General features: G+C 27.6%; 13 protein-coding genes across 13 annotated transcripts in view; 8 read left to right on the forward strand and 5 right to left on the reverse strand.

Moving 5' to 3' along the window:
* Window positions 1-104: 104 nt before the first annotated feature.
* Window positions 105-1,061, forward strand: cand_022350 (uncharacterized protein; the record flags this gene model as incomplete). Its single annotated transcript, XM_067212465.1, has 3 exons — window positions 105-135; window positions 201-319; window positions 396-1,061. The coding sequence occupies 3 exons, from the start codon at window positions 105-107 to the stop codon at window positions 1,059-1,061; spliced, it is 816 nt and encodes a 271-aa protein (XP_067068738.1).
* Window positions 1,062-1,403: 342 nt separating this feature from the next.
* cand_022360 (PRA1 family protein) lies at window positions 1,404-2,072 on the forward strand (the record flags this gene model as incomplete). The annotated part of the gene is made up of 1 exon (XM_067212466.1): window positions 1,404-2,072. One exon carries the CDS (start codon window positions 1,404-1,406, stop codon window positions 2,070-2,072), a length of 669 nt encoding a protein of 222 aa, XP_067068739.1.
* Window positions 2,073-3,264: 1,192 nt separating this feature from the next.
* On the reverse strand, window positions 3,265-3,909 carry cand_022370 (pre-rRNA-processing protein PNO1; the record flags this gene model as incomplete). The annotated part of the gene is made up of 1 exon (XM_067212467.1): window positions 3,265-3,909. One exon carries the CDS (start codon window positions 3,907-3,909, stop codon window positions 3,265-3,267), a length of 645 nt encoding a protein of 214 aa, XP_067068740.1.
* A 405-nt stretch (window positions 3,910-4,314) lies between these two features.
* Window positions 4,315-5,622, forward strand: cand_022380 (protein kinase domain-containing protein; the record flags this gene model as incomplete). The annotated part of the gene is made up of 1 exon (XM_067212468.1): window positions 4,315-5,622. The coding sequence occupies one exon, from the start codon at window positions 4,315-4,317 to the stop codon at window positions 5,620-5,622; it is 1,308 nt and encodes a 435-aa protein (XP_067068741.1).
* A 444-nt stretch (window positions 5,623-6,066) lies between these two features.
* Window positions 6,067-7,551, reverse strand: cand_022390 (vacuolar ATP synthase subunit B; the record flags this gene model as incomplete). The annotated part of the gene is made up of 1 exon (XM_067212469.1): window positions 6,067-7,551. The coding sequence occupies one exon, from the start codon at window positions 7,549-7,551 to the stop codon at window positions 6,067-6,069; it is 1,485 nt and encodes a 494-aa protein (XP_067068742.1).
* A 424-nt stretch (window positions 7,552-7,975) lies between these two features.
* On the forward strand, window positions 7,976-9,340 carry cand_022400 (uncharacterized protein; the record flags this gene model as incomplete). Its single annotated transcript, XM_067212470.1, has 1 exon — window positions 7,976-9,340. The coding sequence occupies one exon, from the start codon at window positions 7,976-7,978 to the stop codon at window positions 9,338-9,340; it is 1,365 nt and encodes a 454-aa protein (XP_067068743.1).
* A 627-nt stretch (window positions 9,341-9,967) lies between these two features.
* Window positions 9,968-10,303, forward strand: cand_022410 (uncharacterized protein; the record flags this gene model as incomplete). The annotated part of the gene is made up of 1 exon (XM_067212471.1): window positions 9,968-10,303. One exon carries the CDS (start codon window positions 9,968-9,970, stop codon window positions 10,301-10,303), a length of 336 nt encoding a protein of 111 aa, XP_067068744.1.
* Window positions 10,304-10,434: 131 nt separating this feature from the next.
* cand_022420 (alcohol iron-containing family protein) lies at window positions 10,435-11,817 on the reverse strand (the record flags this gene model as incomplete). Its single annotated transcript, XM_067212472.1, has 1 exon — window positions 10,435-11,817. One exon carries the CDS (start codon window positions 11,815-11,817, stop codon window positions 10,435-10,437), a length of 1,383 nt encoding a protein of 460 aa, XP_067068745.1.
* Window positions 11,818-12,315: 498 nt separating this feature from the next.
* cand_022430 (uncharacterized protein) lies at window positions 12,316-13,112 on the forward strand (the record flags this gene model as incomplete). The annotated part of the gene is made up of 2 exons (XM_067212473.1): window positions 12,316-12,692; window positions 12,899-13,112. The coding sequence occupies 2 exons, from the start codon at window positions 12,316-12,318 to the stop codon at window positions 13,110-13,112; spliced, it is 591 nt and encodes a 196-aa protein (XP_067068746.1).
* Window positions 13,113-13,448: 336 nt separating this feature from the next.
* Window positions 13,449-16,201, reverse strand: cand_022440 (alcohol iron-containing family protein; the record flags this gene model as incomplete). The annotated part of the gene is made up of 2 exons (XM_067212474.1): window positions 13,449-16,049; window positions 16,118-16,201. 2 exons carry the CDS (start codon window positions 16,199-16,201, stop codon window positions 13,449-13,451), a joined length of 2,685 nt encoding a protein of 894 aa, XP_067068747.1.
* Window positions 16,202-18,416: 2,215 nt separating this feature from the next.
* On the forward strand, window positions 18,417-19,562 carry cand_022450 (THIF family protein; the record flags this gene model as incomplete). Its single annotated transcript, XM_067212475.1, has 1 exon — window positions 18,417-19,562. The coding sequence occupies one exon, from the start codon at window positions 18,417-18,419 to the stop codon at window positions 19,560-19,562; it is 1,146 nt and encodes a 381-aa protein (XP_067068748.1).
* Window positions 19,563-19,956: 394 nt separating this feature from the next.
* Window positions 19,957-24,495, reverse strand: cand_022460 (uncharacterized protein; the record flags this gene model as incomplete). The annotated part of the gene is made up of 1 exon (XM_067212476.1): window positions 19,957-24,495. The coding sequence occupies one exon, from the start codon at window positions 24,493-24,495 to the stop codon at window positions 19,957-19,959; it is 4,539 nt and encodes a 1,512-aa protein (XP_067068749.1).
* Window positions 24,496-25,157: 662 nt separating this feature from the next.
* cand_022470 (uncharacterized protein) overlaps window positions 25,158-25,915 on the forward strand; it is a gene marked incomplete at both ends in the record, with an annotated part of 2,010 nt that continues 1,252 nt past the window's right edge. Inside the window, one exon of the mRNA XM_067212477.1 lies at window positions 25,158-25,908. Coding sequence (XP_067068750.1) covers window positions 25,158-25,908 — 751 coding nt within the window. The remainder of the gene's footprint in view (window positions 25,909-25,915) is intronic.

A 25,915-nucleotide genomic window follows, 5' to 3' on the forward strand; every position in this document is an offset into this window, starting at 1 on the left:
ACTACGCGGGTAAAACAAAAAAATTATTGCATTTTTTGACCGCCTAAAAATGTATATTTTATAGAACTTGAGTAATAAAATTGGGCCATACAGGATATTTAATGATGATCTCGGATAACTACTATGGAATAGAAGGTTTGTTCTTTAATAATATGAAATGATTCATAAATATATCTAAATTCAAATTTGTTTTTGTCCAGATGATGATGAGGATATAGATTATGATTACATTGAACATACAAATAATAAGTGGCAAAATGAACTCATTGGAATATATCCACTCTCATCTGTACTACGCTCATATGAAAACTTATTGATGGTAAGTTTATCTTTCAATATGAAAATAGTATACCACTCATTAACTATGCATCTCACACTTTATTATACATGCACAGAATTGGATTAATGAGAGTGTTTCTCCAGAACTTCTAGACTATGATGAGAGCTCAGTGAAAGTTTTAAGTTATATGCTTCATTATGGCAGAAGAAATCAGCTATTTTGTGCAAAAGAACGTACTCATAACGCTTCGAATAAGATTGAATATGATCTTAGTGATCTATATTTATATAGATCTTCATACCTAATTAAAATGTATCTTAAACAAAGATTACTCAAAATCTCTCAATATCCTGACTACTGCATTAAAAATAGTAAACTACAAACTGACGAAGATAGCAATGGAAATTATAATTTAACGAAAGAAGAAGCTAAATTTGCTTTAAAATTATCACAACTACAATGGCAACACTATAACTCAGTTTTATCTCCAATACATAGTATATTTACTAATGATCAGTCTATTTCAATTCCCAGCCCATTTCTTCATAGAATTATACGTTTTCAATGTAAAAAGACATTAGGAAGAGTCCAGCTATCTTCACAATTGGATGATAGAATAGAAATAGACCTAGCATTTACTAATCAAGATGAATCTAGTAATAATATGCCAGATATAGTGGATATAAGTGAAGGACATATATATACATGTAGATATACTCAAGTTAAACCTCTCCTTTCTACTAATTCTATACAACTTTGGCCATGGCCACCTATTACTTAATAGAAGAAAAGGGAGAAAGAAATTAACTAAATTTATTTATCTTAATACTACATTATGCTTTATATGTTTACATATACAATAGTAGTATTATTATTATATAAGCCCCTTATATAATTTAGAAATTTCCTATTTTAGAATGATAAACTAAGAATTAGGGGGGGGNNGGGGGGGGGGGGATACACGCGCCCCACGAGATTTTGTAGTGTGTTTTTATAAGTATAGAGAGCGGAGAAACCTTAAACTCCTAAATTACTTTATAGTTAAATAAATAGGAGAATTGTTTATTTAGGTTAATTCTGAAATTGGATCTTGTGATTTGAATATATATAATTAGTTCTAATTATGTTTAAAGAAGCAACAACTACTTCTGGGGTAGACCCTTCTGTTGTATATTCTAATACAAGTTCAACTAACCTGAATAATATTAATGTATCAATGCAATCTGACAATACCCGTTTGAATAGTAAATCTTTGACTGCAGTAACTACTGGTAATGAATATAATCCTGCAATCCAACAGTTTATTACAACCTGGCAAGGATTACGTACAAAAATACAGAATGTTACTAAAAGAAAATTAAGATCTTGGGATACTGATTTCTTTATGCTGTCATCTTTTCAAAAAGTATCTCAACCAAAAGAAATTGCTGATAGGATGGAGAAGAATATCCGTTACTTTTTTCTGAATTACATCATTATAATTATTGGGATGACACTATTGGCATTAATTCTTAATCCTATATCTCTAATAATAATAGTCCTTGCAATATTTGCATTAGCTTTTGTATCATCACAACCTACAGACACAATAACATTACCAGGTGGAAATTCTATTACTAAAATTATAGCACTATATATTATTGGAGGAATTACAACATTTGGTATTATACTCTTTTCTGGAGCTTTATTATTTAGTACACTTGCTATATCAATTATTATAGTATGTATTCATGCTGCTAGTCATATTGGTAAGAACAATTATGACCAAGTAAATTTAGATAGTGAAGTATAAGAATATTATCACAGTACTATAGAAAAATTAATTACATTTTTTTTTTTTACAAGATTAATACTTAAATATTTGAAATATAAATATTAGTTTAATATTATCCATATGGAAACTAATAAATATTAATTTAAACTGATAATTATTGATACTTCATGCAAATAAATCAAAGTGTTGTAATTTATCATAAATCTTTATATTTTAAGGATATATATTCCTTTTTTTTTAATTACAAATAAATTTATGTAGACCTGAAGTAGACATAGTAATGAAGATATAAATACGAATTTTTGAGGACTTCATTAGATATACTTTATATGAAATATTTATGCTAAGTCCACCTTATAAGGATATGAACTAAATGTTTGTATTTATAAAGATATACTATGTAGGTAATTTTCACACTTTAAATATTTAATCAATGATATTTTCTAAAGATAAAATTTGAGCTTAATTTTATTAGTAATTAATGCAATTTTTATTTGAAAATATTTATTATTTTCAAATAAAGATTTCTATTTATGTAAAAGTATATATATATACTTTAAACTATGCTAAGTACTGAGTACTTAGGTTTAATTTTATTAAACAATCCAATATAATAAAATTACTTTTAATTTAATAAAGATCTCAGTAAAATATTAAGATATTATTAGATTAAGGATGAAACATAAATAATACTATTAGATCTTGAATAAAATCGGATCAAATATTAATTATCTTGAAGTATTTTAATATTTGTATAAATCCTTTTTTAGTTATATATTAACATTAAAACCACTTATCTCAATTAATTTATAACTGTAACTTACAATACTAAGATCAATTATGATACCCAGATCAAAGATATATTTTAAAATATTAATTTGAGACTACTAAATAGAGTTACAAATAAATATTAAAATAATAAAAGGGAAACATATATATAATGTGTTCCTGTTCACCTGTTAATTAAAATACTCATTAAAATCAATTTTTTTGTTTATAATCATCCATTTAAGTAATTCCCTTGGAAATATAACATAGATTAAATATTAATATATTTTTATATATGAAATTATTTGTATATCCCAATTTACTTTTTAATAATAATAATAATAAATGTATCAAATGGTCTAAGAATTATATCTTTCTTCTATTATACTACTATAAATAGCTATATTTATTACTTCGTATATATATCTTGATTTAAATTATTTTATAATCTCTCTCTTACTCTCTTAGCAACTATTTTTAAGTGGTTATACACCTTACCTGGAGGAGTACCAAGAATTAAACTACATAGTGCATCTCTTGCTAGTTTGATATTTTGATATGCCCCCATAATATGTAATTTCTGATCTGCCAATACAATACGTGTTCTAGTTGAATTTTCAATGGCATATTTTGTTTTACCATCTTTACCTGATATACGACCAATACATCTTGATAGATGAGCACCATTAAGCCTTTTTACATCCTTAATATCAAAACTTTCAACATATAAATCATCAATACGTAGTAAAGCTATTGCATCCTGTAAATCAAATCCTAATAGGAATGCTTTGATAAAGTCAGCACCTTTCTGTAAGGCCCCTATATCAGTACAATCTGGACCATATTTCAATTCTACACATTGTCTTTTTATATTCATTCTTACATGTAGTCCCATATATTCTACTAATGGACGAATAATATCAATCCACTTATTTTTTAGTGGAGTCATCCTATTTGCAGGTACTAGAATACGCCGTATTTCATTACTCCTATCTATATTCTCAGTATTTAAAGGGGAGAAAAAAGCCATCTTACTATCTTGTTTAGAATCTGTCATTACATTTAACTTTACACTTTCTCCATCCATTATTTATAAAAATCTATTTTATTAATTATAAATTTGTTTATAACTTGTTATATGTTTGTTAAAAACAGACAAATTTACATCAGAAGTTCTCTTTAATGAGCATATTAGTAACTTAGGGTCCCGGTACGTCAACAATATAGCGGGTATTTATAATTTTTTTCAGCGCTTTGTGTAAGAATTATCCTTTTAAGATTAAAATTAGGTAAAACCTTCATATAGGTAATTATTAAATAAGATGAATAAGGATTATTAATCTTATTAGAAATTCTAAGGCTTCTATACTAGGAGATAATCAATTTTTTATACTATATATACTATAAATACTTAGTCAAATAGGCTTCAAAACCACCAAACTACTAATTCAAAAGCTAGAAATTACTTTCAATGAAACAAGGATTGTAAAGTATGGATTCTGTTAGTCGTATAACTTACCCTGATTATGATGTAATTAAGATAACTCCTATAGAGAAGAAGTATGAGTTACATGAAGAGTTTTGTGCGATGCTTGATAGGAATGAAGGTGATATAATTAAATTTTTGCAAACTCTAAACTGTGAAGGTTACTCCTATTATGATCCGACTAAACGTAAGAAGATAGTAAATCAATATATAAACCTTCAGATATATTTGAATAGAAGTACATATTCAAAAGTTGAAGTCTGGTGCTCAATAAGTCAATGTGAAATAGCCAAAAATATATTTGCAAGATTTCCTACAAACCTCATGAGTAATGATATATTTAATAGTAAATTAGATGGATTGTATAGTAAGAGGCACTTTTATGCAGTAAAATCATATTGCAAGGCTTATTTAGCACGTCGTAATATTGTTTTTCAGTCTCGCGGAGTAATTAAAACTCAATTACATTGCGCTTTAAATGAGATTAAGATACTTCAAAATATATCAAAATATGATCCAACAAACTCATATATCATAAAACTTCATGAAGTTTTAGATTCATACCCTCAATCAAAAGTACATGGAAAACTTTATTTGGTTTTAGATTTTTGTCCTTTAGGTTCTTCTATGCGTCTAACAATTCCACCAAGAAATCATCCATGGAATGGCTTTGATTGTATTGACACAATAACTCCAAGAAATTCAACTCATATGTTACTATCTTCTTATAATGATGAAGAAACTGAAGATTCAAAACTAGTATATGTTTCACCACTACGCTCAGGACTAAGTGAAAATGTAGTTAAAAAATTTACTATGTGTGCTGCAATTGCTATAGCTAAGTTACATGAATTAGATATTGTTCATCGTGATATTAAACCTGACAACTTTTTGATTACAAGTGATGGTAATGTTGTGCTGGCAGACTTTAATTCTGCAGAAGATATATCGAAAACAAATGGCTTAATTTTACAAACAAGTGGTACATATGCCTTTTTCCCTCCAGAGTGTTGTGATATTAATAACAAAAGATTTCAATTTGATGAAATACAAGGTAAACCAACAGATATGTGGGCTTTAGGAGTAACAATATGGTGCTGGTTATATGGCATATTACCATTTCAAGGTTCAAGTATCCTCGAATTATTTGATGAAATTGTTAAATGTCAATATACCTTCCCAGATTATCCTAAACTATCATCCCAGTGTTCTTCTACAATTAATCATTTATTAGATCCTGATCCAAAAACAAGATGGACTGCAAAACAATTGCTACAATCAGACTGGTTAAATGGGTCTAAATCTTGTCAATAGAAAGAATATTGATAGTTGAAATATATATTATTAATTGGTACAGACCTTTATATTATTAATGATATACGAACTTAGATTTATTACATCACACTTTGAGTAATTTCCATATAATGAACTTTAATTGACACTTAAAGTAACATTTAAATGAGAAGTAATTAGTTTCTAATTTTCAATACCGTACTATATATTAACTTTCTGTTTGTAATATCCTAGACTCATTCTATATATTGGATACATATATTTAGTAGGTGACTCACTTGATAAATATTATGGATATATCTAGTGTTTGAGTAGTCATTTTCGAAAGTAGTAAATTTGTGATATTTTAAGTTAATCTAAAGTTAGCAAGATCTAGTATATCTATGGTAATATCTGTAATGTAATATTTCAGCCATAAGATGTGTTAATACAAGTATTTAATACATCTTCAATATTATTTTTAGCCTAGCTAGTTTGTTGTTGAATATATCTATCTCTTGGATAATATTTTTGTAACAAATCAGATTTTATTTTTTTCAGCATATCTTCTGGGAATGTCCTGAGTAATTCCCATGCAAGATCTAAACTCTCAAATATATCACGCTTTTCATATGGTCCTTGAGATAAGAATTTGGACTCAAATTTATTTGTAAATTCTAGATATAATAGATCATCAGATGATAATGCCTCCTCGCCAACAACTGCCATCATAGCTCTTATATCCTGTCCAATAGCATAATTTGCATATAGCTGATCTGAAACTGATGGATGATCTTCTCTAGTTAAACCAACGCCAATACCAGATTTCATTAGACGAGATAATGAAGGTAAAACATTTATTGGTGGGTATATTTGTCTATTGTATAGTGCCCGATCAACAAATATCTGTCCTTCTGTGATGTATCCTGTAAGATCTGGAATAGGATGCGTAATGTCATCATTTGGCATAGTTAGTATAGGAAACTGGGTGATAGAACCATTTCTCCCTTCAATACGTCCCGCACGTTCATAAATTGTTGATAAATCAGTGTACATATATCCAGGATATCCACGACGGCCTGGTACTTCCTCTCTAGCAGCGGACACTTCACGAAGAGCATCTGCGTAAGAGCTCATATCTGTCATAACAACAAATACATGTAAATCCTTTTCATATGCCAAGTATTCAGCAGTTGTAAGGGCAAGTTTAGGTGTAAGAATTCTCTCAATTGTAGGATCATTTGCTAAATTGAGAAACAAGCAAACACGCTCCATAGAACCATTTTCTTCAAAGTCACGACGGAAAAATCTAGCAGTTTCCATATTAACACCCATTGCTGCAAATACTACTGCAAAGTTATCATCAGAATGATCCATTACATCTTTCCCAGATACCAATGATGCTTGTCTACAAATTTGAGCACCAATCTCATTATGTGGTAACCCAGCTGCTGAAAATAAGGGGATTTTCTGGCCACGAACTACTGAATTCATCACATCAATAGCTGAAATTCCAGTTTGAATCATCTCTCTTGGATGAACACGGCAGTATGGATTAATTGGACTTCCATTAATATCAATATAGTCCTCTGCAAATATTGCTGGACCGTGATCAATTGGCTTACCACTACCATTAAAAGCACGTCCAAGCATATCCTCAGTTATTGGCATCCTTAGGACATCACCACTAAATTCTACACGACATGACCTATTATCTATTCCCGTTGTTCCCTCGAAAACCTGTACAACAGCTCTGCTTCCTCTTACCTCTAATACTTGTCCTTCACGAACTGATCCATCTCCAAGTGTTATACGTACAATTTCATTGTATCTTGGGAACTTAACATTATCGAGAATAACTAGTGGGCCTTGAACACCCGTTACAGTACGATATTCCACCCTTGGGACAACATAATAATCTCTTGTTGCAGCTGCAACATTAACTTCGTAAGCCTTACTTGACGTTACCATTATCCTTTGAAAAAAAAAAAAGATCTATCTACTATAGAGAAAAATCCTTTCTTATCTTCCTTAGTATTTAATTTTTAAAATATATGGAGGTCAAAAAAAAATAAAAGATTGATTCCCTCCAAAAATAGCCCAAGAAAAAGGGAACTCAACAGAAATTAATGCACATTGTCAATAGACTGATCAACTACTGCTGTAAACTAACTCATTAAATTTAGAGGCAACAAATATAAAATCGTAAGATGCTGTATACATCTATGTCTCTAGAGCGGTTATTTATACTTGTGTGTATTTTTAGGCGGTTAATGTGTGTCAGATACTTTACTAATCTATAAAGACGAAGTTTGGGCGCCTGATAATTCTAGGTAACGGTAACTTGATCTTTCCTTACCTTTTGCTATTCCCAAATTATTCATTTTTTTAATTAATGCCACAAAAATTTAGAGGTCAAACAATTCAATTACGTGCTTTACAACGTTTGGCATATGAAAGTAGTGAAAACAATGACAACGTTCTTCCATCCCAAAGCCTTGGGTTAGATAGGCCAGATTCTCAATTTAAGGAATATCAAGATAGAAATTTGAAAGGGAAGTACAGTGACGAAGAGAGAAAGAGAAAAGAAGATGCATTGGATATGAGTCGGCGCAGAGGAGGAGATGAGGAAGGACGAAAACATAAGACAAATGTAGATATGGATGAATTTATTACAAATACAAACTGGCGCTCCAATACTGGAGAACATTCAGAAAAGACCTCTAACCAAAATGACTTAAAAAAAGAAGATGAAATATCAAGAACACCATGGAGAAGCTCAGGTATTAAGACAAACGAAATTTCAACTAACTGGAGAGATGCACAATTGTCTGGTACAAATATAAGCAATACTACATTTGGAAGTTTTAAGTTTAGAAAAGAGACGAAATCTGAATTTATAGATGATAGACCTGACTACCTAAAAAATAGGTTTAAAAAGGCTGCAAATCTCGACATAGCCAAAAGTAATTATATAACCTCAAATTCTTCGCTTCAACGTAATAAAGACACTATGGAAACTGTGTTAAAGAACCCAAATAAAAATGTAATATTGGAACAAACACAAAGTACATCGAGGATGCAAACTAAACCTCAATCAAAATCTATAAATATTACTTCCAAGGTAAAGGAAATGAGTAAATATGAAAAATTAGAATCAATACTGGAGAAGTGGAACATAAACAATCCAGAAGTTATTGATTCTTTTGAAAGGAGTGTTTGGAGATGTATTTTGGGATATGAACCTAAACAAGCAGCAACACCCAGTCAGTTCTACTCTAAAGGAACTTTCCCAATTCCTTCAAATGAATCTGTTGAAGCTATGATTGCAAAATGGAATGAAATATTAGATTCTAGTGATTTCGAGAAACTACTTCTATGTGTCAAGTACTGTCACGTACTAGTAATGGCATCAACTTGTATAAGAGATTATTCCGATTTAAAACTTTTAATTGAGACTTTAAAACCTTCTATAAATTATCTTGTAGAAAGATGTTCCTCAGTGGAAGATGAAACTATACTTTTATATATTTTAATTGAAACTCAGAGAGCTGCTGAAGCCATTGGTTTACCTAAACTGGATAATTGTACAAGTCTTTTGGAAGCTCTATGGTTGGCATTATATCAAACAAAATTAATTGATGAAGTTATATTTAATAAATGGCTATATGATGCAAATTTATTCACTGAGCAAAGCAAAGTTGGAAGGAAAAATGCACTATTTGAGGTAAGTTTACTTCTTATTTCTTGTCATTGTTAGCCAATATTATATTTGACACAAGACTTATAAAATTCAGCCTATAATCCCTTTATTTGTTTTTCCTAGTCATTCAAATATTTGAATTGTTTTATATTTGGCTGTTTTATCTAATATATTACTAAGTTTTGCTAAATAAGTGGCTTATAATGACTTTGACAGTTTTAGATAGCCTTAGTAAATTTGCTATGCCGCACTCTTATTTGGAAAGTGTTAATAGTATTATTTTCTAAATAATAGAGTAGTATTGTCAATATTTTATACTATTGCTATAAAGGCCTGTCATATATGAAGATAAATCTATATATCTTCTTGTCTTATGAAATTCGTGCTATCTCATTTATCTCAGCTTACAGCTTTTTATGATTGGTTAAATTATCATGAGGAAGACCTAGTTCCTGAAGACGAGGAAGACTATGATGAAGAATATTGGGAAGGATACTAGGAAACTAGTTTATCTATAAATCTTGTTTTCTTGTTCATATGATATTTGAAACACAGTGGTCACGGGGGACAGCGACGTATTGAACTCTAACTGCGTGTGTACATGTTCTATCCTATAAAGATTAAAATAAATTTAAATATTTCATTTATTTCTACTTTCTATATTTGTATTTGTTTCTTTTGAACATGGCAGATCCGAGGGCTATGCTCAATTATAATACTGAACTCATGAAGTGTTTGGAAGACTTGAAGGAAAAGCGAGACGAAATAAAACGTCAAGTTCAGAGAGAAGAAGAAGATAAGGCTAAAATTCAGAGAGAGATGAATGTATTAAATGAGAGATTGAAAAAAGTTCATGAGAGTTTACAACGTAAGACCATTGCCAGAGCTGAATACGATAAAACTATTCAAGAAATTGAGAATGCATATACCAAAATCCTTGAGTCATCACAAACATTACTTCATGTTTTAAAGCGTGAATCTGTGAATCTTTCAAACTCAAAGAAGCATATAGGAAGTTAGTATGTATTAAAGATGTTGTAGTAAACTCTAATACCTAAATCCTTATACTTGTAATATATATATATTTATTTATTTATTTAGAAATAGATGTAATATTAATAAATTTTGGTTATCATTAATTAAAATTACCTCTAAAATTGTAAATCTTCACATTTACCTTCCCATATATTTTCTAATAGTTCTATTATATCCGATTGTTGAATAGTTACGGGATTAGTTAGAATTGCTGCATCATTTAGTGCACGTTGGACCATCCTATCCAAATTCTTTCTGAATATAGACTCCTCAATATTAGATACTATTGAAGATTTAGCAAAAAGAGGGATATCTCTTAAAAAGTGTTCTTCTGGCACTATAGCTTCATTTAAACAGCTTTTGCAAGATGATTCTCTATTTTGTTCTTTATTACTCTCAAACCATCCATATTTACTATATTCTAGAATTGACTGAGGAATAGACTTTGCAGAATATGGAAACAATAGATTCTTTAATATATTATCCAATAAATCTAGTAAAATAAAAATATCTGAATAAGAATCTTCATCATCTCGAGTATTTGATAATCCTAAACATTTAATAATATGACATAAATATCTTCTTGTTTGTAGATCTCTGTTTGCATTAAATATGAGTACATGTTTGATAACTATACCATCAATCAAACCATGAGGTAATCCAAATATCTCAGAGAAACTTCTTGTTAAAACTGTCCCAAGACCAAAATCTGTAGCCCCAATTGCTAGTCCAGCAATTGAGGCTGCCTTATGAATATCGTTTAATAAAGGTATTGATTGTGATTTTATTGAGGGGACAAGTTTTGTAAACAAAATTTTTGCTGCTTGAATTGACATACTTCTTGAATAGTCACTAGCCATTGCACTAATATGAGCTTCCAAGCAATGTAGCAGAGCTCTGATTCCTGTTATTGAAGCAATGAATTTCGGTATTCCTACTATGTAACTACAATCAACAATAGATATGTCAGGTAGAAATGCTATACCAGATACTATTACATGACGTCCTTCATCATTACGTAATATTGCAGTACTAGTAGCTTCACTACCAGATCCACATGTCGTTGGAATACAAATAAGTTTTTTTATCAATGTGCCTTTTCTATGCAGTTGTGCCTTCTTCCAAGCTATATTTTTGTTATTTATAGTAGTTCCCACAGCTAAAGATCTTAATATAGTTCCAGGATCTTCATATAAAACTCTTAAAACTTTTATTATATCCATACAATGTCCACCACCTAGACCTATAATACAATCTGGACAAAAGGCTTTCATTTGTGAAAGTGCCGTGGTTAAGACATTTGCATCGGATTCACGAATTACTAAAATCTCGACTTTAATATCTGAAGCTACCAAAGTTGATAATACATGTTTGGTTTTACTTTTTACTGCAATATTAGTCATTAATAAAACCCTATTTATGTCACACTCCACAAGATCAGAAACTACCTCTGGAAAACAATCCATATTGTAATATATATTCGGAGTTAAGATTACCATTATAAAAATATATAAATTTGTAACAAAGTCACTCAAAAGATATAAATCAAAATCAATCATTGGATAATCATCCGTATTATCTATTAAAGCATTATAAAAACTTCAAAACCTCGCATTAAAGTGTCTTCTGATAAACTAGAACTCAAAAGTGAGTTTAATTCTGCTTTAAAAAAAAAGAAAACTACATTCTAAGTATTATCATTATTTATATATCCTATAATTTTATTATATTATATATCATAATATTTATTTTACTTCTGAATATGACTAGGTTGAATTTATAACCAAAAGTTACTGAAATTTTATGCATGTAGAATTACCGCTATAGTTTAATTATTTGCACATTGGCGCTCAATACGCATATTCTGTAGCTCCACCTAGTTGATATTTTACTATTTAAAGGACCCCCCTCCCTATAGCCTTATTTTAAAGGAAAAAAAAAAAAGTTAATACTCCACTATTCTTTTTAAATAATATTCCTATGGATAATTAATTATCATGATACTTAAAATAGAAGGTATTTTTAGTACTCTTACAATTATGCTTTATTTTCTGAAGGGCTATAAATGGACATGGGATACAAGAGATATTACAGTTGTCTCATTTGAAATGTGCAACTTGGTGCTATTTTTAGGTATAATAATATCACAAAAGAGAAGTAATGGAGATGGATTTGTGTTAATCAATTTAGATATCATATATGCCTTAATTAGTAGCTGTATATCTACGAGCCTAATATTTGTTATAGCATTTCTTCTTGGTGCACCACTACTCAACTTTGGTACATTTCTTATTTCAATTTATTTGGGAATAATTGCTTTTAAGTCTTACTGTATCTTGGGATATAAGAATATTTTGAAAATGATTATTAATAGGTAAGTTATATACTAGTGTAGTGCATGAATATACCTACTTTTATATTGGGTAATCTCGGATGATTATAAATCTTTAAGGGGTTTATATGAAGCTGTTTTAAGTTTTTGATTACAATAAAGAACTAGCCTTATTATGACGAGATAACTACATCAACTTTGAAAAAATTCTGGAAATTGTCAAAATTATTAAAATTTTATATTTTCAGTCCTTTTCTACTTCCAGAAAATCCAATGCTATCACCATTTTATTATAGCTGTTTATTTGCATATTTATTTTCTTTTTTTATTGCTATGGATTGGCCTATAGAGTGGCGTATTTGGCCTCATCCATTAATTACAGGTACTATATTTGGCAAATTCATAGGTATAATACATATTATTAGTATAACCGATTGTCAAATAGAAAAGAAAAGTTTATAATATTTTTTTTTATAAAATATTGAATTTCCATTTTTATTCTATATACATCCAATTCTTGTAAGTAATATGTTTCAAAATTATCTTAATATATTTCTATTTCACATATTTCATTCATTATAAATTACTTAATAATCCTCTATATTAAAAATAACAATAAATGTACTATATACCATTTATAGATGTGTTGTACCTTTCTTTTTGTAAACAGAAATGAAATCAAATAGTGTAATAGATGAGATTATATACAAGCATAACAGAAATATTATTACAATACATTGAATAAATATCAAAAATATTTTATTTTCACTAAAGAATTACAAAAGCACACACTAAATTTCAAGATTTAGAATATCTAATATCACCATGATATGCATCAATAAATAACTGTTTAATTTCTTTTAATAATGGAAATCTTGGATTTGCGCCTATACATTGATCATCTAGGGCTTTAATTGCCATATCATCAACCCTAGACATGTAATAATCTTTTTCAATCCCAAATTCTTTAACATTCATAGGACATCCAATACTCTTTTTTAGATCTTGTATTGCTTGAACAAGAAATCTAATTTTTTGACTATCTTCATCTAATAGTTTATCAATATCAGCTGATTCACACTTTAAATTCAAAATATCTACAAGCTTTGCATATCTAACTTTAGCCATAGGATATGCATATTGTGGTAAAATAACTTGTTTACTAGGATTATCTGTAGCATTATATGCTACAATATGAGGTAATAAAATAGCATTAGCAATTCCATGAGGTATATGCATCTGCCCTCCTAATTGATGTGCTAATGCATGGCAAGCTCCAAGAAATGCATTGGCAAATGCCATTCCTGCAATAGAAGAAGCATTATGAATATATTCCCTAGATTTAGGATCACAATTTATTACTGATGTAGTCAAATGTTCAAATATTAATTTCATAGCTTGAATACATAATCCATCAGTATATTCAGTTGCATATATTGCAACATAAGCTTCTAGAGCATGCGTTAATGCATCAAGTCCTGTAGCTGTAGCTAGAGATTTGGGCATTGATAAAACAAAATTTGCATCAACTATAGCTATATCAGGGGTCAATTTATAAGATGCTATTGGATACTTTATACCGGTCTTATTATCTGTAATAACAGCAAAAGGAGTCATTTCTGCACCTGTACCTGAAGTTGTAGGAATAGAAATAAGTTTCAATATTTTATTCCCCCCTCTAGGAACCTTAATAATTCTTTTTCTTATATCCATAAAGCGAGTTACAATTTCATCCCATTTTACTGAAGGATGTTCATACATAAGCTTAACCAATTTTGAAGCATCTATTGGTGAACCTCCTCCAAAACCAATCAAACAATCAGGCTTACTAGCATTTAGACGTTTTACAATATCATGTACAGTTTCAACATCAGGCTCAGGAGGTACATCACCATATATTTCATTCTCTATACCAATCTTTTGAAGATCTTTTACTAAATTATTAATAAATCCAAGTTCAATCATTACTCTATCAGTTATAATAAAGGCCTTTTTTAAATTTACTTCTTTCAAATCTTGTAAAGCATCTTGTAAAATCCCCCTATTAAAATATATAGCAGGAGGAACTTTAAACCATGATATATGATCTCTTCTATGAAGAATTTGTTTATAATTCAAAATATGCTTAACTCCAATACCCTCAGAAGTTGATGTATGACCCCATGATCCACATCCTAATGTTAAGGATGGTATCTGTCTAAAATTAAACATCTCACCCATTGCTCCTTGAGATGTTGGCATACAAACAAGAACTCTACCAGTTGGCATATTATTTTGAAATTCAGAAATTCTATGTGATCCTATCTCCGTATTAGGATTAGTATAAATACATGATGTATGACCTAAACCACCAAATTCCACTATTTTACGTGCAGTTGAGACTCCTTCAGAAAAATCTTTAACACGAATAATACTCAAAACTGGACATAATTTTTCATGTGACAATTTTTCATTTGGTCCAATATCTTTAATTTCAGCAAGAATTATCAATGTATCTTCAGGTACCTCGATTGAAGCCATCTTAGCCACCTCTATTGCACTTGCACCAACTGGCTTAGGATTCATATTACCCTCATCTGTAATTAAAATATTACCAAGACGTTTTAGTTCATCAGCATTATTACATATATAAACTCTACGATGCCTAAATTCTTCTATAACCTTCTCATATATAGTATCCACAACAACTAAACATTGTTCAGATGCACAAATTAAACTATTATCAAAAGATTTTGATAAAATTATAGAATTTATTGCCACTTTAATATCCGCAAATTCATCAATTAATACAGCTGAATTTCCTGCACCTCCTCCTAATGCTGGTTTACCACATGAATAAGCTGCTTTCACTAAGGCTACGGAACCTGTAGCTAAAATTGCAGCAACTAAATCATGATTCATTAAAGCTGTACATAATTTTATACTTGCAACATCAATCCATCCGATACAATCTTGTGGAGCACCAGCTTCAACTGCTGCATCACGAATAACTTTTGCTGCCCTTATTGTAGATCTTGCAGTACGTGGATGAGGTGAAAATACAATGCAGTTACGAGTTTTTAATGCTATTAAGGCTTTAAAAATTGTTGTAGATGTCGGATTTGTACAAGGTGAAATACCTGCTAAAACTCCTAAAGGTTCTGCTACTATATCAATACCTCCAAATTCATCTCTTTCTATAACTCCTACTGTCTTTGTATTCTTATATTTATTACATATAGATTCAGATGCAAAATGATTTTTTATCACTTTATCTTCAACTATTCCCATCCCTCCATCTTCAACAGCCATTACTGCTAGTTCATATCTTGCACAATTTGCTGCTAAAGATGCTCTTACAAAAATATGATCAACTTGATTCTGGTCTAACTTCAAGAATTCTTCCTGAGCTATTGTAACCTATAAAAAAATTCAATCATATCAAATTTACATTTATTTAAACTAAACAAAAAAAGCGTTTAACTTACTTTTTGTAATAATTCATCTAAAGTTTCCGGTGAATCTACCAGTTTTCCAATACTTTGACTAATTTCTGGAATATAACCAGACATATTCAAATAATTTAGAAAAAAATTCGTAAAAATAAAAATAGTAATTAAAAAAAAAAACTAATACTATATTGACAATATTATTATTCCAATATCTGTATTTAGTAAACTTCTAAGTATTAAAAATAATTCAGTACTCTCGAAGTCGTATTATTTATCATTAATTCACTATAAAACTTGTTAATATACATGTTGAAATATTAATAAAGTATATTTTAGAATTCTATATTTTAATAAATTATTTAAATCTAGTAAAATTAAAAAAAAAAAAAAAAAAAAAGTTAATTAAGTCTCATAATCTAGCTAAAATTTTCTAATATATATTAATTATATTATAAAGTAACTTCAATTTTAATTTATTAAATATCTCTATATTCAAATAAACAAAGAATTAGAAATTTTTTTATAGTGACTTTTATTAATAATTATGTAATCACTTTTTATTATTTTTAAATATGCAAATAGTAATTTATCATATTATCTTTTATTAGTATAATCAAGTATTTCTCTTTAGTAATAATTATCGAAAATCAAATCATAAGTTTAGATAAACAACTAAAAATTTCTAAATTACTATAATTATGAAAAAGATAATCCAAAATTATAAATAAGATCTTTTTTCATCCAAATTTTTATAGGTAATATCAGGATTTTAATAAGAAAATCAAAGTATAAATTCTAAATTAATCTCTTCTTAAAATATCCCTATATAATTTAGATAAAATTAAATCTTCAATATTATAAGAGACTCATTAATATTAGTATTATATTTTTAATTTTACTTAATCATATGAAATTGATAAAAAGTAATACTTGGAAAATAATTATTTTAGGATTTAGTTTTCATATATATAAATTTTGAAAATCCTAAAAAAAGTACTCAATATATTAATACTTTTGTTATAAAAAAGAAAATAACTAATGGAATTCATTATTGTACAAGTATATGATAATAAAAATAACTAAATATCAAAAAAAATTACAAAGATTAGCCTTAATTAAATTTAATTAAGAACTTGATCTTTTAGTTAAATAAAAATATTTCATATTTTGATTAAAATAAAAAATATTTAGATTAATATTAATTTTTATTTTATAATATATTTATAATTAATAAGAATTATGATTATTTTACTATAGAAAAATATTTCAATATAATTATATTATAAATATATATAACTTAAGAGATTAATTATAGTTCATTAATATTACCAAAAATTATATTATATTGAATATACTATATTAAGAAGTATTATAGTGAAAATATACTTATGAAAAATTCAATAAAAGTTTCTATAATATTAATTTAGAACATAACTAATTAACTAATATAAAAAAATTGAAATATATATACTGGTAGTTTTATAGAAATTACCAATTATATAAAGTTATTTTTTATTTATAATATTTCAATAATTAAATAGAAAGTACATGAGATTTTTGTTATTGATTTGTTTTCCTTTTCTTATCTTTATAATAACTTATCAACTGTTATTAATAGGATAATATAGCTTGATATAATTTTAAAAATACTTTTATATACAAATTGAGTAATTTGTATTCAAATAATATAACTTTATTAATGTAATATTTGAATTTCTTTAAAGTTTACTTTAAAGTATAGCTAAACTTTTACTTTATCAATTTTTTATTACTATATTGCAATATTTATTGATTTCTTATTAGCTTTAATAACTAAAATAAATCTAAATATAATGTTTTTTATTGAATTATTGTAAGAATATATATTGAAAATTTTGTTTAAAGTACTTATATTTGTAATGGTATAATAGTTTACAATATTATAGTATATAGTATAATACTGACATAGCATTATTATAATACTACTGTAGTATTATTGTAGTATTGATATAACATTATAATACTGTATAATATTGAATATTGCACAAATGAAGTTATATAAAAAAAAAAATAAGTATTTAGAAGTAGATATTGTATAATTTAGTCTATATATATAATATTACAGGTATAATACAAAATGACTAGATAGTATTAAATAGATTAAAATAATGGATGTATAAAAAGGTATTATGCAAATAAAATAAGTAAAAATAAAATATAAATATAAGATCTATTAAAATCTAAAGTCTATAAATAATTATATACAATTTAATATTGGTGAATTATATAGCGCTAGTAAACATTAAAGTTTGAGATTATTGAATATATTATAAATAACTTTACACCTTCTCTAATAATGTATAATTCTATAGATAAATTTAAAGCATTTGGAAATATTTATGAATGTATTCAAGAATATGGGAAAAGTATTAGTAATAATAATTATACACATGACTCATGGACCTATATTCAGAATGAATGTAAAATATTAATTGTTGGTATTGGAGGACTTGGTAGTGAAATTCTAAGAAATTTGATTTTCATTGGATTTAAAAATTTTGAATTAATTGATTATGATATAGTTGAAATTTCCAATTTAAGTCGCAATCTTTTTTTTGATCTAAAGGATTTAGGCAAGTCTAAAGTTGAGTGTATTAAAAATAAGATAGAATCAAGATATGGATCAATACATAATTTAAATATTAAAGCACATAACTGTGCTTTAGAATATTATTGTACACCTTTTAATAAAGATTTTTTTAAAAAATTTCATTTTATATTTTCAGGCTTAGATAATATTGAGAGCAGGCGAAAACTAAACACAATGATACATTTATCTTTAAAATATACAAATAATTCTAATAAAAATAATGAATTTGGAATATTTAATAATACTGAAATATCTAGTATATATAAATCTAAAGAGTTATTAGATTTGAATGAAAATTTTAAAAATATAACAGCTCCAATTTTTATAGAAGGTGGTACAGAAGGATTTAAGGGACATTGTCGTATAATTATTCCATTTAAGACTTCATGCTACGAATGTACAATGGAATTAAATTCTGTAGATATTAATTATCCAATATGTACAATAAAAGAAACTCCACGTACTCCTGAACATTGTATTGCCTATGCTTGTTATATTCTAGATTATGAAGACCCTGATGATTATAATATATCCTCTTATAGCACTAAAGATCATATGGAATATGTATTCAAGATTTATAATTATGCAAAAATACATGCATCAAAATTTAATATACAAGGTGTCACACTTGAATTAACCAAAAGATTGACTGGTCACTTTATTCCAACATTACTTAGTACAAATTCAATTATAGCATCAACTATGGTATCTCAGGCTTTAAAAATAATTTTGAATAATGAATTTAATTACAAATCTGACAATTTTTTTATGTATATGGGGCACTGTGGTATATATTCAAATACATATTATACTGAGAAATTAAATGAATGCTGTATATGTTATTCAGATTAATAATTAACTATAAACACTAGCAAATACTTTGTACAATATAATAGAAAAAAGTTATTTCTATTATTAGATATATTTATGACATTTATTTTAATTTTGAAAAAATAATGGAATTGATTTAATTTAGAAATTATTTATAACTTGGATGATATTTAATTAAATAACTATTTTAAATATATATGAATATTTTAGTTACTAAATAAATTTTATAATTTAACATCTATATATAAAATTAATTTGAAATTTGTTTTTAATATAATTGATAAAGATCCATAATTTATTAGTATTTAATTTCAACCAATAACATTTTATTTTAATAATTTTTTTTTTAAATGATACTTCATAATATACCATTTTGGTATATAAAATGATATGGACTTTATCCTTAATTTTAATATTATCCAATATCTCTACGGAGGAATCTTGGATTATTATTAGTATTTGAGGGTTCCCAAGAAAGGAAAGTTTCAATATTTGCATCACCTCCTTGTGTACTATCATCTTTATACCAAGCTTCACCAGCATTAATACCCCATGTAACGCTTACATTGTTAGATGTTTGACTCCTTCCTGTTTCTGTATATAATCCAGCTAAACCTGAATTTCCATCCAAAGAACTAATAGCTGTTTCAGGTATATGTGATGTCCTAACTTTGTTATCTATATATAGAAAACCAGCATATGATGAATTAATTACTTCCATAGCCATTTGTTTTGTAATACCAAGATTATGTAAAGAGCCACTGAACCCTGACCATGGATTTGCCATTGGAGGTATTTTTATTGGAATTGGTCCTGGTAGAGTATTATTATTATTATTATTACCATTATATTCAGATGATATAACTACATTTCCAATGAGAGAATATGGGGAAATAGAACTACACGAGCATTCAATAACAAATTGATAAGCTTCTTGGTTAAAAGGAGATATTGTAGTACTACATAAACTTGTATTCCATTTTCCATTAATTTCAGATGCACATAAAAGATTTGATGCATTAACAGGAATTTCAAATGATAGTGGCAATGTGAATGTCACAGTTGGAAAATTATTTGAGTAGTAATCTATTGAACATAAATATAAAGTTGAGAATCCAATTGAAGTTGGAATATTTAGATTTTGCTTACTATTATATAATATTGTTGAAGATATAGCTGATGTAGGATAATTTACACTAAGTATTGTAGCAGTATAATTAGGGCAATTAAGTGATACATTATAAAGTGATTCTATTTCATATTCTTGTGGATATGCATGAAAATATATGGATTCAGTTGGAAATAGTGAAGATATTTTATTTAATGCAAAATTTCCAACAACAAGATTATTTATTTTAGTTGGTTTATTAGCTAAAAATTGATCAATAGTAATTATAGATAAAATCAAATTACTTTTTGAACCTTTCCAAGTATAAGAATTTGAAGATGAAGACCAAAATGAGAATCTATTTCCAACAGATTCTATTAATTTGACTATAATATTTGTAAATACATAATTATTTAGAATACTATCCCATCCATTTGTAGCAATTAATAAATCTACAATATCCAATATTAAATTAGACATCCCAGGATTATTAGTACATTCAGCATTAAGAGTAATATTCATCAAAGACTTAAATGGTCTAATTGTATCAATATCTAACTCAGGATTATTGTAAGCTGTTTCAAGAATTTGTCTAATAATATCAAGAGTAATTAATTTAGATCCAGCATAATCATATGAATAAGGTGTTGTTTGTTGTTCTATTGAAACTGTATATATTTGATCAAAATATGTATTCCATACCTGTGATATATTAGTTGGAAGATGAAATAATGCTGAAGTCATATGTAATACTTCTATAATTGAAGTATAAGCAAGTTGATGAGTTACTACAGCAATAATATTTTCTATATCTGATATATTTTCTGTTAATGCCATTTTAACAACTCCAAAAGGACATGGAAATGCACTTAATAATGTTAGATCACTTGTGCACCAATGACTATATACTCTTCCACCAATAGGAGGTTTGCAAGGTATATAACATCCTGAATTACTAACTGTTTGTACACGCACATAAACATACCATTCATTTGTTATTGCTGGTAACCTTATTGAGGAAGGTAACTGATTTAGTGAATCTCCAAGGAAAAGAACTGTAGAATTATTTGATATAATTTGACTAGATGATGCTATAATCCCACTACTAGGAAATGCATCATCTTGTTCTGGATTAGAAAATACAACATTATCTAATATCAAATATATTGCATCACCAATATTGGAGGATGAATTTGGTGGTAGTAATGTTAATCTTCCAATAGTTGGAGGATAATCTACTGCTCCAAATTCTACAGATATATATATCCCCGGTTTAGCTTTGGGAGTATACTGTGCTATTGTTTCATATGATACAGTAGTTGTCGCAGTTTCATTGGATATAATAAATGTATGTAAACAATTTGAAAATTTTGATACTAGTATTGAAGGATATTGAGTTACTAAAACTATCTCATTTCCTTGATTTATTATATCATTAATAGATATAGTGTTTAAATTAGGATTCCCATTTATTTTTCTAACTCCTTCACAATATAGACTAGGTTGAATATTATACTGTTGATCTCTATCAATACCAGTTAAATTTCCAATAGAAACTACATATCTAATTGAATACTCAGTTCCGAATGGTATAACAAAGGAATAAGGTGTATTATGTATATGATCCCATGGTTTTATAGTTGGATAAATCATAAATACCTGTTGTATATTTGTGGGGGTTACAGGCATTATAGGGGCACTTATACAATATTGTGGAGCACTGTAATCATTATATGGAGGAGCAAAAACTTTTTCTGAAATCCAATTATTAGAAGGTGTAGTATATGCCATTGTATCCGTATAGAGTGTCTGAGAAATAATAAATGAAGATGATGTATTAAAATCCCCCCCTTTCAAATATGTAATATACTGATCAGAGGCATTATTTATCATTCCAGGATATTGATTATTTAGGTTTAGTTCATTTAGACAAGATACATATGAACTATTTGATGCACATGAAGTTGAATATATTCTTGGATATAATGCCATTTCTATCCAAGTTTGATTTATTGGTTTTGCTAAACGTTTACATTCCCAAGATATCATAACAGATTCCATACTACTTGCTTGAGGGATAAATCTGGCTGCTCTGCAAGACATTCCAGATCCGGGGGATGCATAAAAACCATAATTCCTATTGATATATTTTTGATTAAATTGATAAAATGAGCTTCCAATTTTAAGAGTATAATTAGGATTTATAAATGTAGGTAATGTGTAGGCTATTGATGGATAGTTAACACACGATGCTAATAATAAAGAATGAGAAATTCCATTACCTGGGTAGTATCCTAAAATTGAACGATCATTATCATTAATATCTGTCTTAATACTTCCAATATGTCTATAATTTGCAAATTGTATTAATGATGTAATTGTAAAGAAATAGCTAAATGGGGATGGACTTGATAAATAATTCATAGGTGGAAGATAATATGGAGAATTAAATTGAGTAGATGTATTAAATATTTGAGAACCACAATATCCTACCTTTGAACCACAACTCTCTTTTGTTGGAAAATATGGAAATGTTCCATTATAATAACAACCACCTAAAAAGTTATTTGAGAAAGTTAAATATGTTACAAGGGTTCCATTTAATTGTCCAGGATACTCTGGTGCATTTAACCAGGGTCTCTTTGAAAAATATAAACTAGTTTGAATAGTATTTCTTGAATACATTTTGGTATTTAAAATTGAAGTATTATTATTTAAAATATATTTAAGATTAAATATTGATTTCTTTGTATTATTTTCAAAATTATTCCAATATGGATTCATAGGATAATAAAACAAATAATTATCTAAACATTCTGTATAATTATCTAATGGTAAGTTAGAAGGTAAGACAACTTTTATTGGAGAAATTCCAATAGCAGTATTTGTCCATCCAAAAGGAACTGCAGAATTATATTGTTGTTCTGTTACATTGTTCTCTATAGCTATAAAAGCTCCTTGTACTGATTGTGTTACTGGTGGATGAAAACCTGCATATGCACTATTTAGTTTCCAAATATTGTCAGATATCTTATTTCCAGATGATTCATATGAAGAAAATCTTGTGGATCCTCTAGTTAGGGTCAAATTAAATAAATCTCGATAATAATGTTGTGAGCTAGTTAAACCTATCACACTACTATTTGGTAAAATAAAAGATGGTATCTGGAATTCGTAAATTAATGGCATTATAACCATATCTGTGAATTGTGAAGCTAGATTTAATGTTGACCCTACATCTATCCATTCCAAACTATAAAAATGCTGTTGAAGCCAGTTTAAATTAGGATCAGATAAGGGACCAAGTGATATTCCCTTAAGTGAAATATTATCCATTGCATTTTTAATCACTAATCCGGGTAATAAAAATGTAAAATTTGTTGCGGATGATGTCTGAATCATTGTTGGAGTTGAATCTGTAAGATATTTTGCAATTATATTACAAGCTGCATAATATGTAGAGGTTTGATTAACAGATATTTGACCTAGAGCTGTTGAAATCCACATTGATCCAGATAATCCATCACTATTACATGAAAATATAATTGGATTACTATCAAAAGTATAGTTTAAATTCTTTACACTAATAGTTAATGGGTACATATAAGAGCATGGAGTCATAATCGAAGGAAAAGCTATTGTTGACCATAATGATAAATCATATCTTGGTTGATTAAATAATGTGGGTATATCTACATCCATTCCCCAAGCTCCCTGAGCTATTGTTGAATTTGAAGGCATTGATATTTTTTTATATGGTCCTGGGCTAACTTGGGCATTTGTTTTAGTGTTATATAATATAAATATGTATAATACTAAGATCAATGCATTTATTAAACTCCTCATTATTTAATTTATAACTAAAAATATATCTTTAATAAGTAAAAGTTCTGGGGATATTATATTTTTAATGATCTTATGGAATATTTATATTTTGGGGCTTATCATCTTAAAATTCCACACCTATTAGTAAAATCTTACAAAATATTTTATTATATATTAAGTGTTGAAATGTTTATTTATTTTTTCTTACCACACTTTATATTCAATGATTATTTATAAAATCAAGTATTATAGACTAGGTATTATAGATCTGAGTTTCACTCAGTTAACCAAAAAAAATTTAATAATATTAAATAAAATTAGATAAAATTTATAATAATAGTAATCTATGGTATTTATTTAAACAAATATTATTTTATTTTATATTTTATTTCTATAAATCTTCGTGTTTTTTGTGAAATTTTATGTTTGGAATTTTAGGAATTTGATTCTAAATTTTTTTTTTTGGATTAGATATCTAGAAAAAAACAATTAAACTAATTTTATAATTATTTAGAACTATATTATATAATTCAATTGGATTATTATATATTGAAAAGTATTAAACTGAGTAAACACTTAGAAATAAGCTGCATCAACATATGCAGCGGTTATCTTTAGATACTACAGTATCTGATACTGCAACTTAAATCATAACAATATCAACATTCAATTCGCTTATAATAATGAATACCATCTACATTTGGATCTTTTTATATTTGCCATTGTTATGGATGTGTGTAGTATCATTAATAGATGAGCAACTATCACTTATACATGATGATCTAATAAATTCTAATATTTTGTATAATTATGATCATTTAAATAATGATCCAGAAATTCAACAAGAAAATATTTTACCAAATATATTTGAAAATGGTATAAATTTAGTAGATAATATTCCAAATGCAGTACATAAAAGCGAAATATTAACAATTCCTTTTTCTAATTCCCATATAGAAGTACCTTCAAGTATACACATAACATATAACGAAAAGTTAATTAACTCACACTCTAATGATAATTCAGAATTTAAGGATCATTTATTAAATTTGTTACCACATTTACCTAATCAACCTACAAATAGTAATGGTTTTCCAAATCCTTCAAATACAGAACCAGATTCTTCAGGTGGAACAGATCATAACAGAGATTCAGATAATGATTTTCCAAATCCATCTGGTGGGACTACATCACATACTACTGCTACTCCTATAACTACATTTATACATATTACAAGTTCTTCAAATCCATCACATAGTGTAAGTACAACATATACTACTAATCCTATAACTACATCTATACCTAGTACAACATATACTACTAATCCTATAATTACATCTACACATATTACAAGTTCTTCAAATCCATCACATAGTGAGGGTACAACATATACTACTACTAATCCTATAACAACTACATCTACACATATTACAAGTTCTTC

This window comes from Cryptosporidium andersoni (genome assembly GCF_001865355.1).
Source record: "Cryptosporidium andersoni isolate 30847 chromosome Unknown contig_17, whole genome shotgun sequence".
NCBI classification, from domain to species: domain Eukaryota; phylum Apicomplexa; class Conoidasida; order Eucoccidiorida; family Cryptosporidiidae; genus Cryptosporidium; species Cryptosporidium andersoni.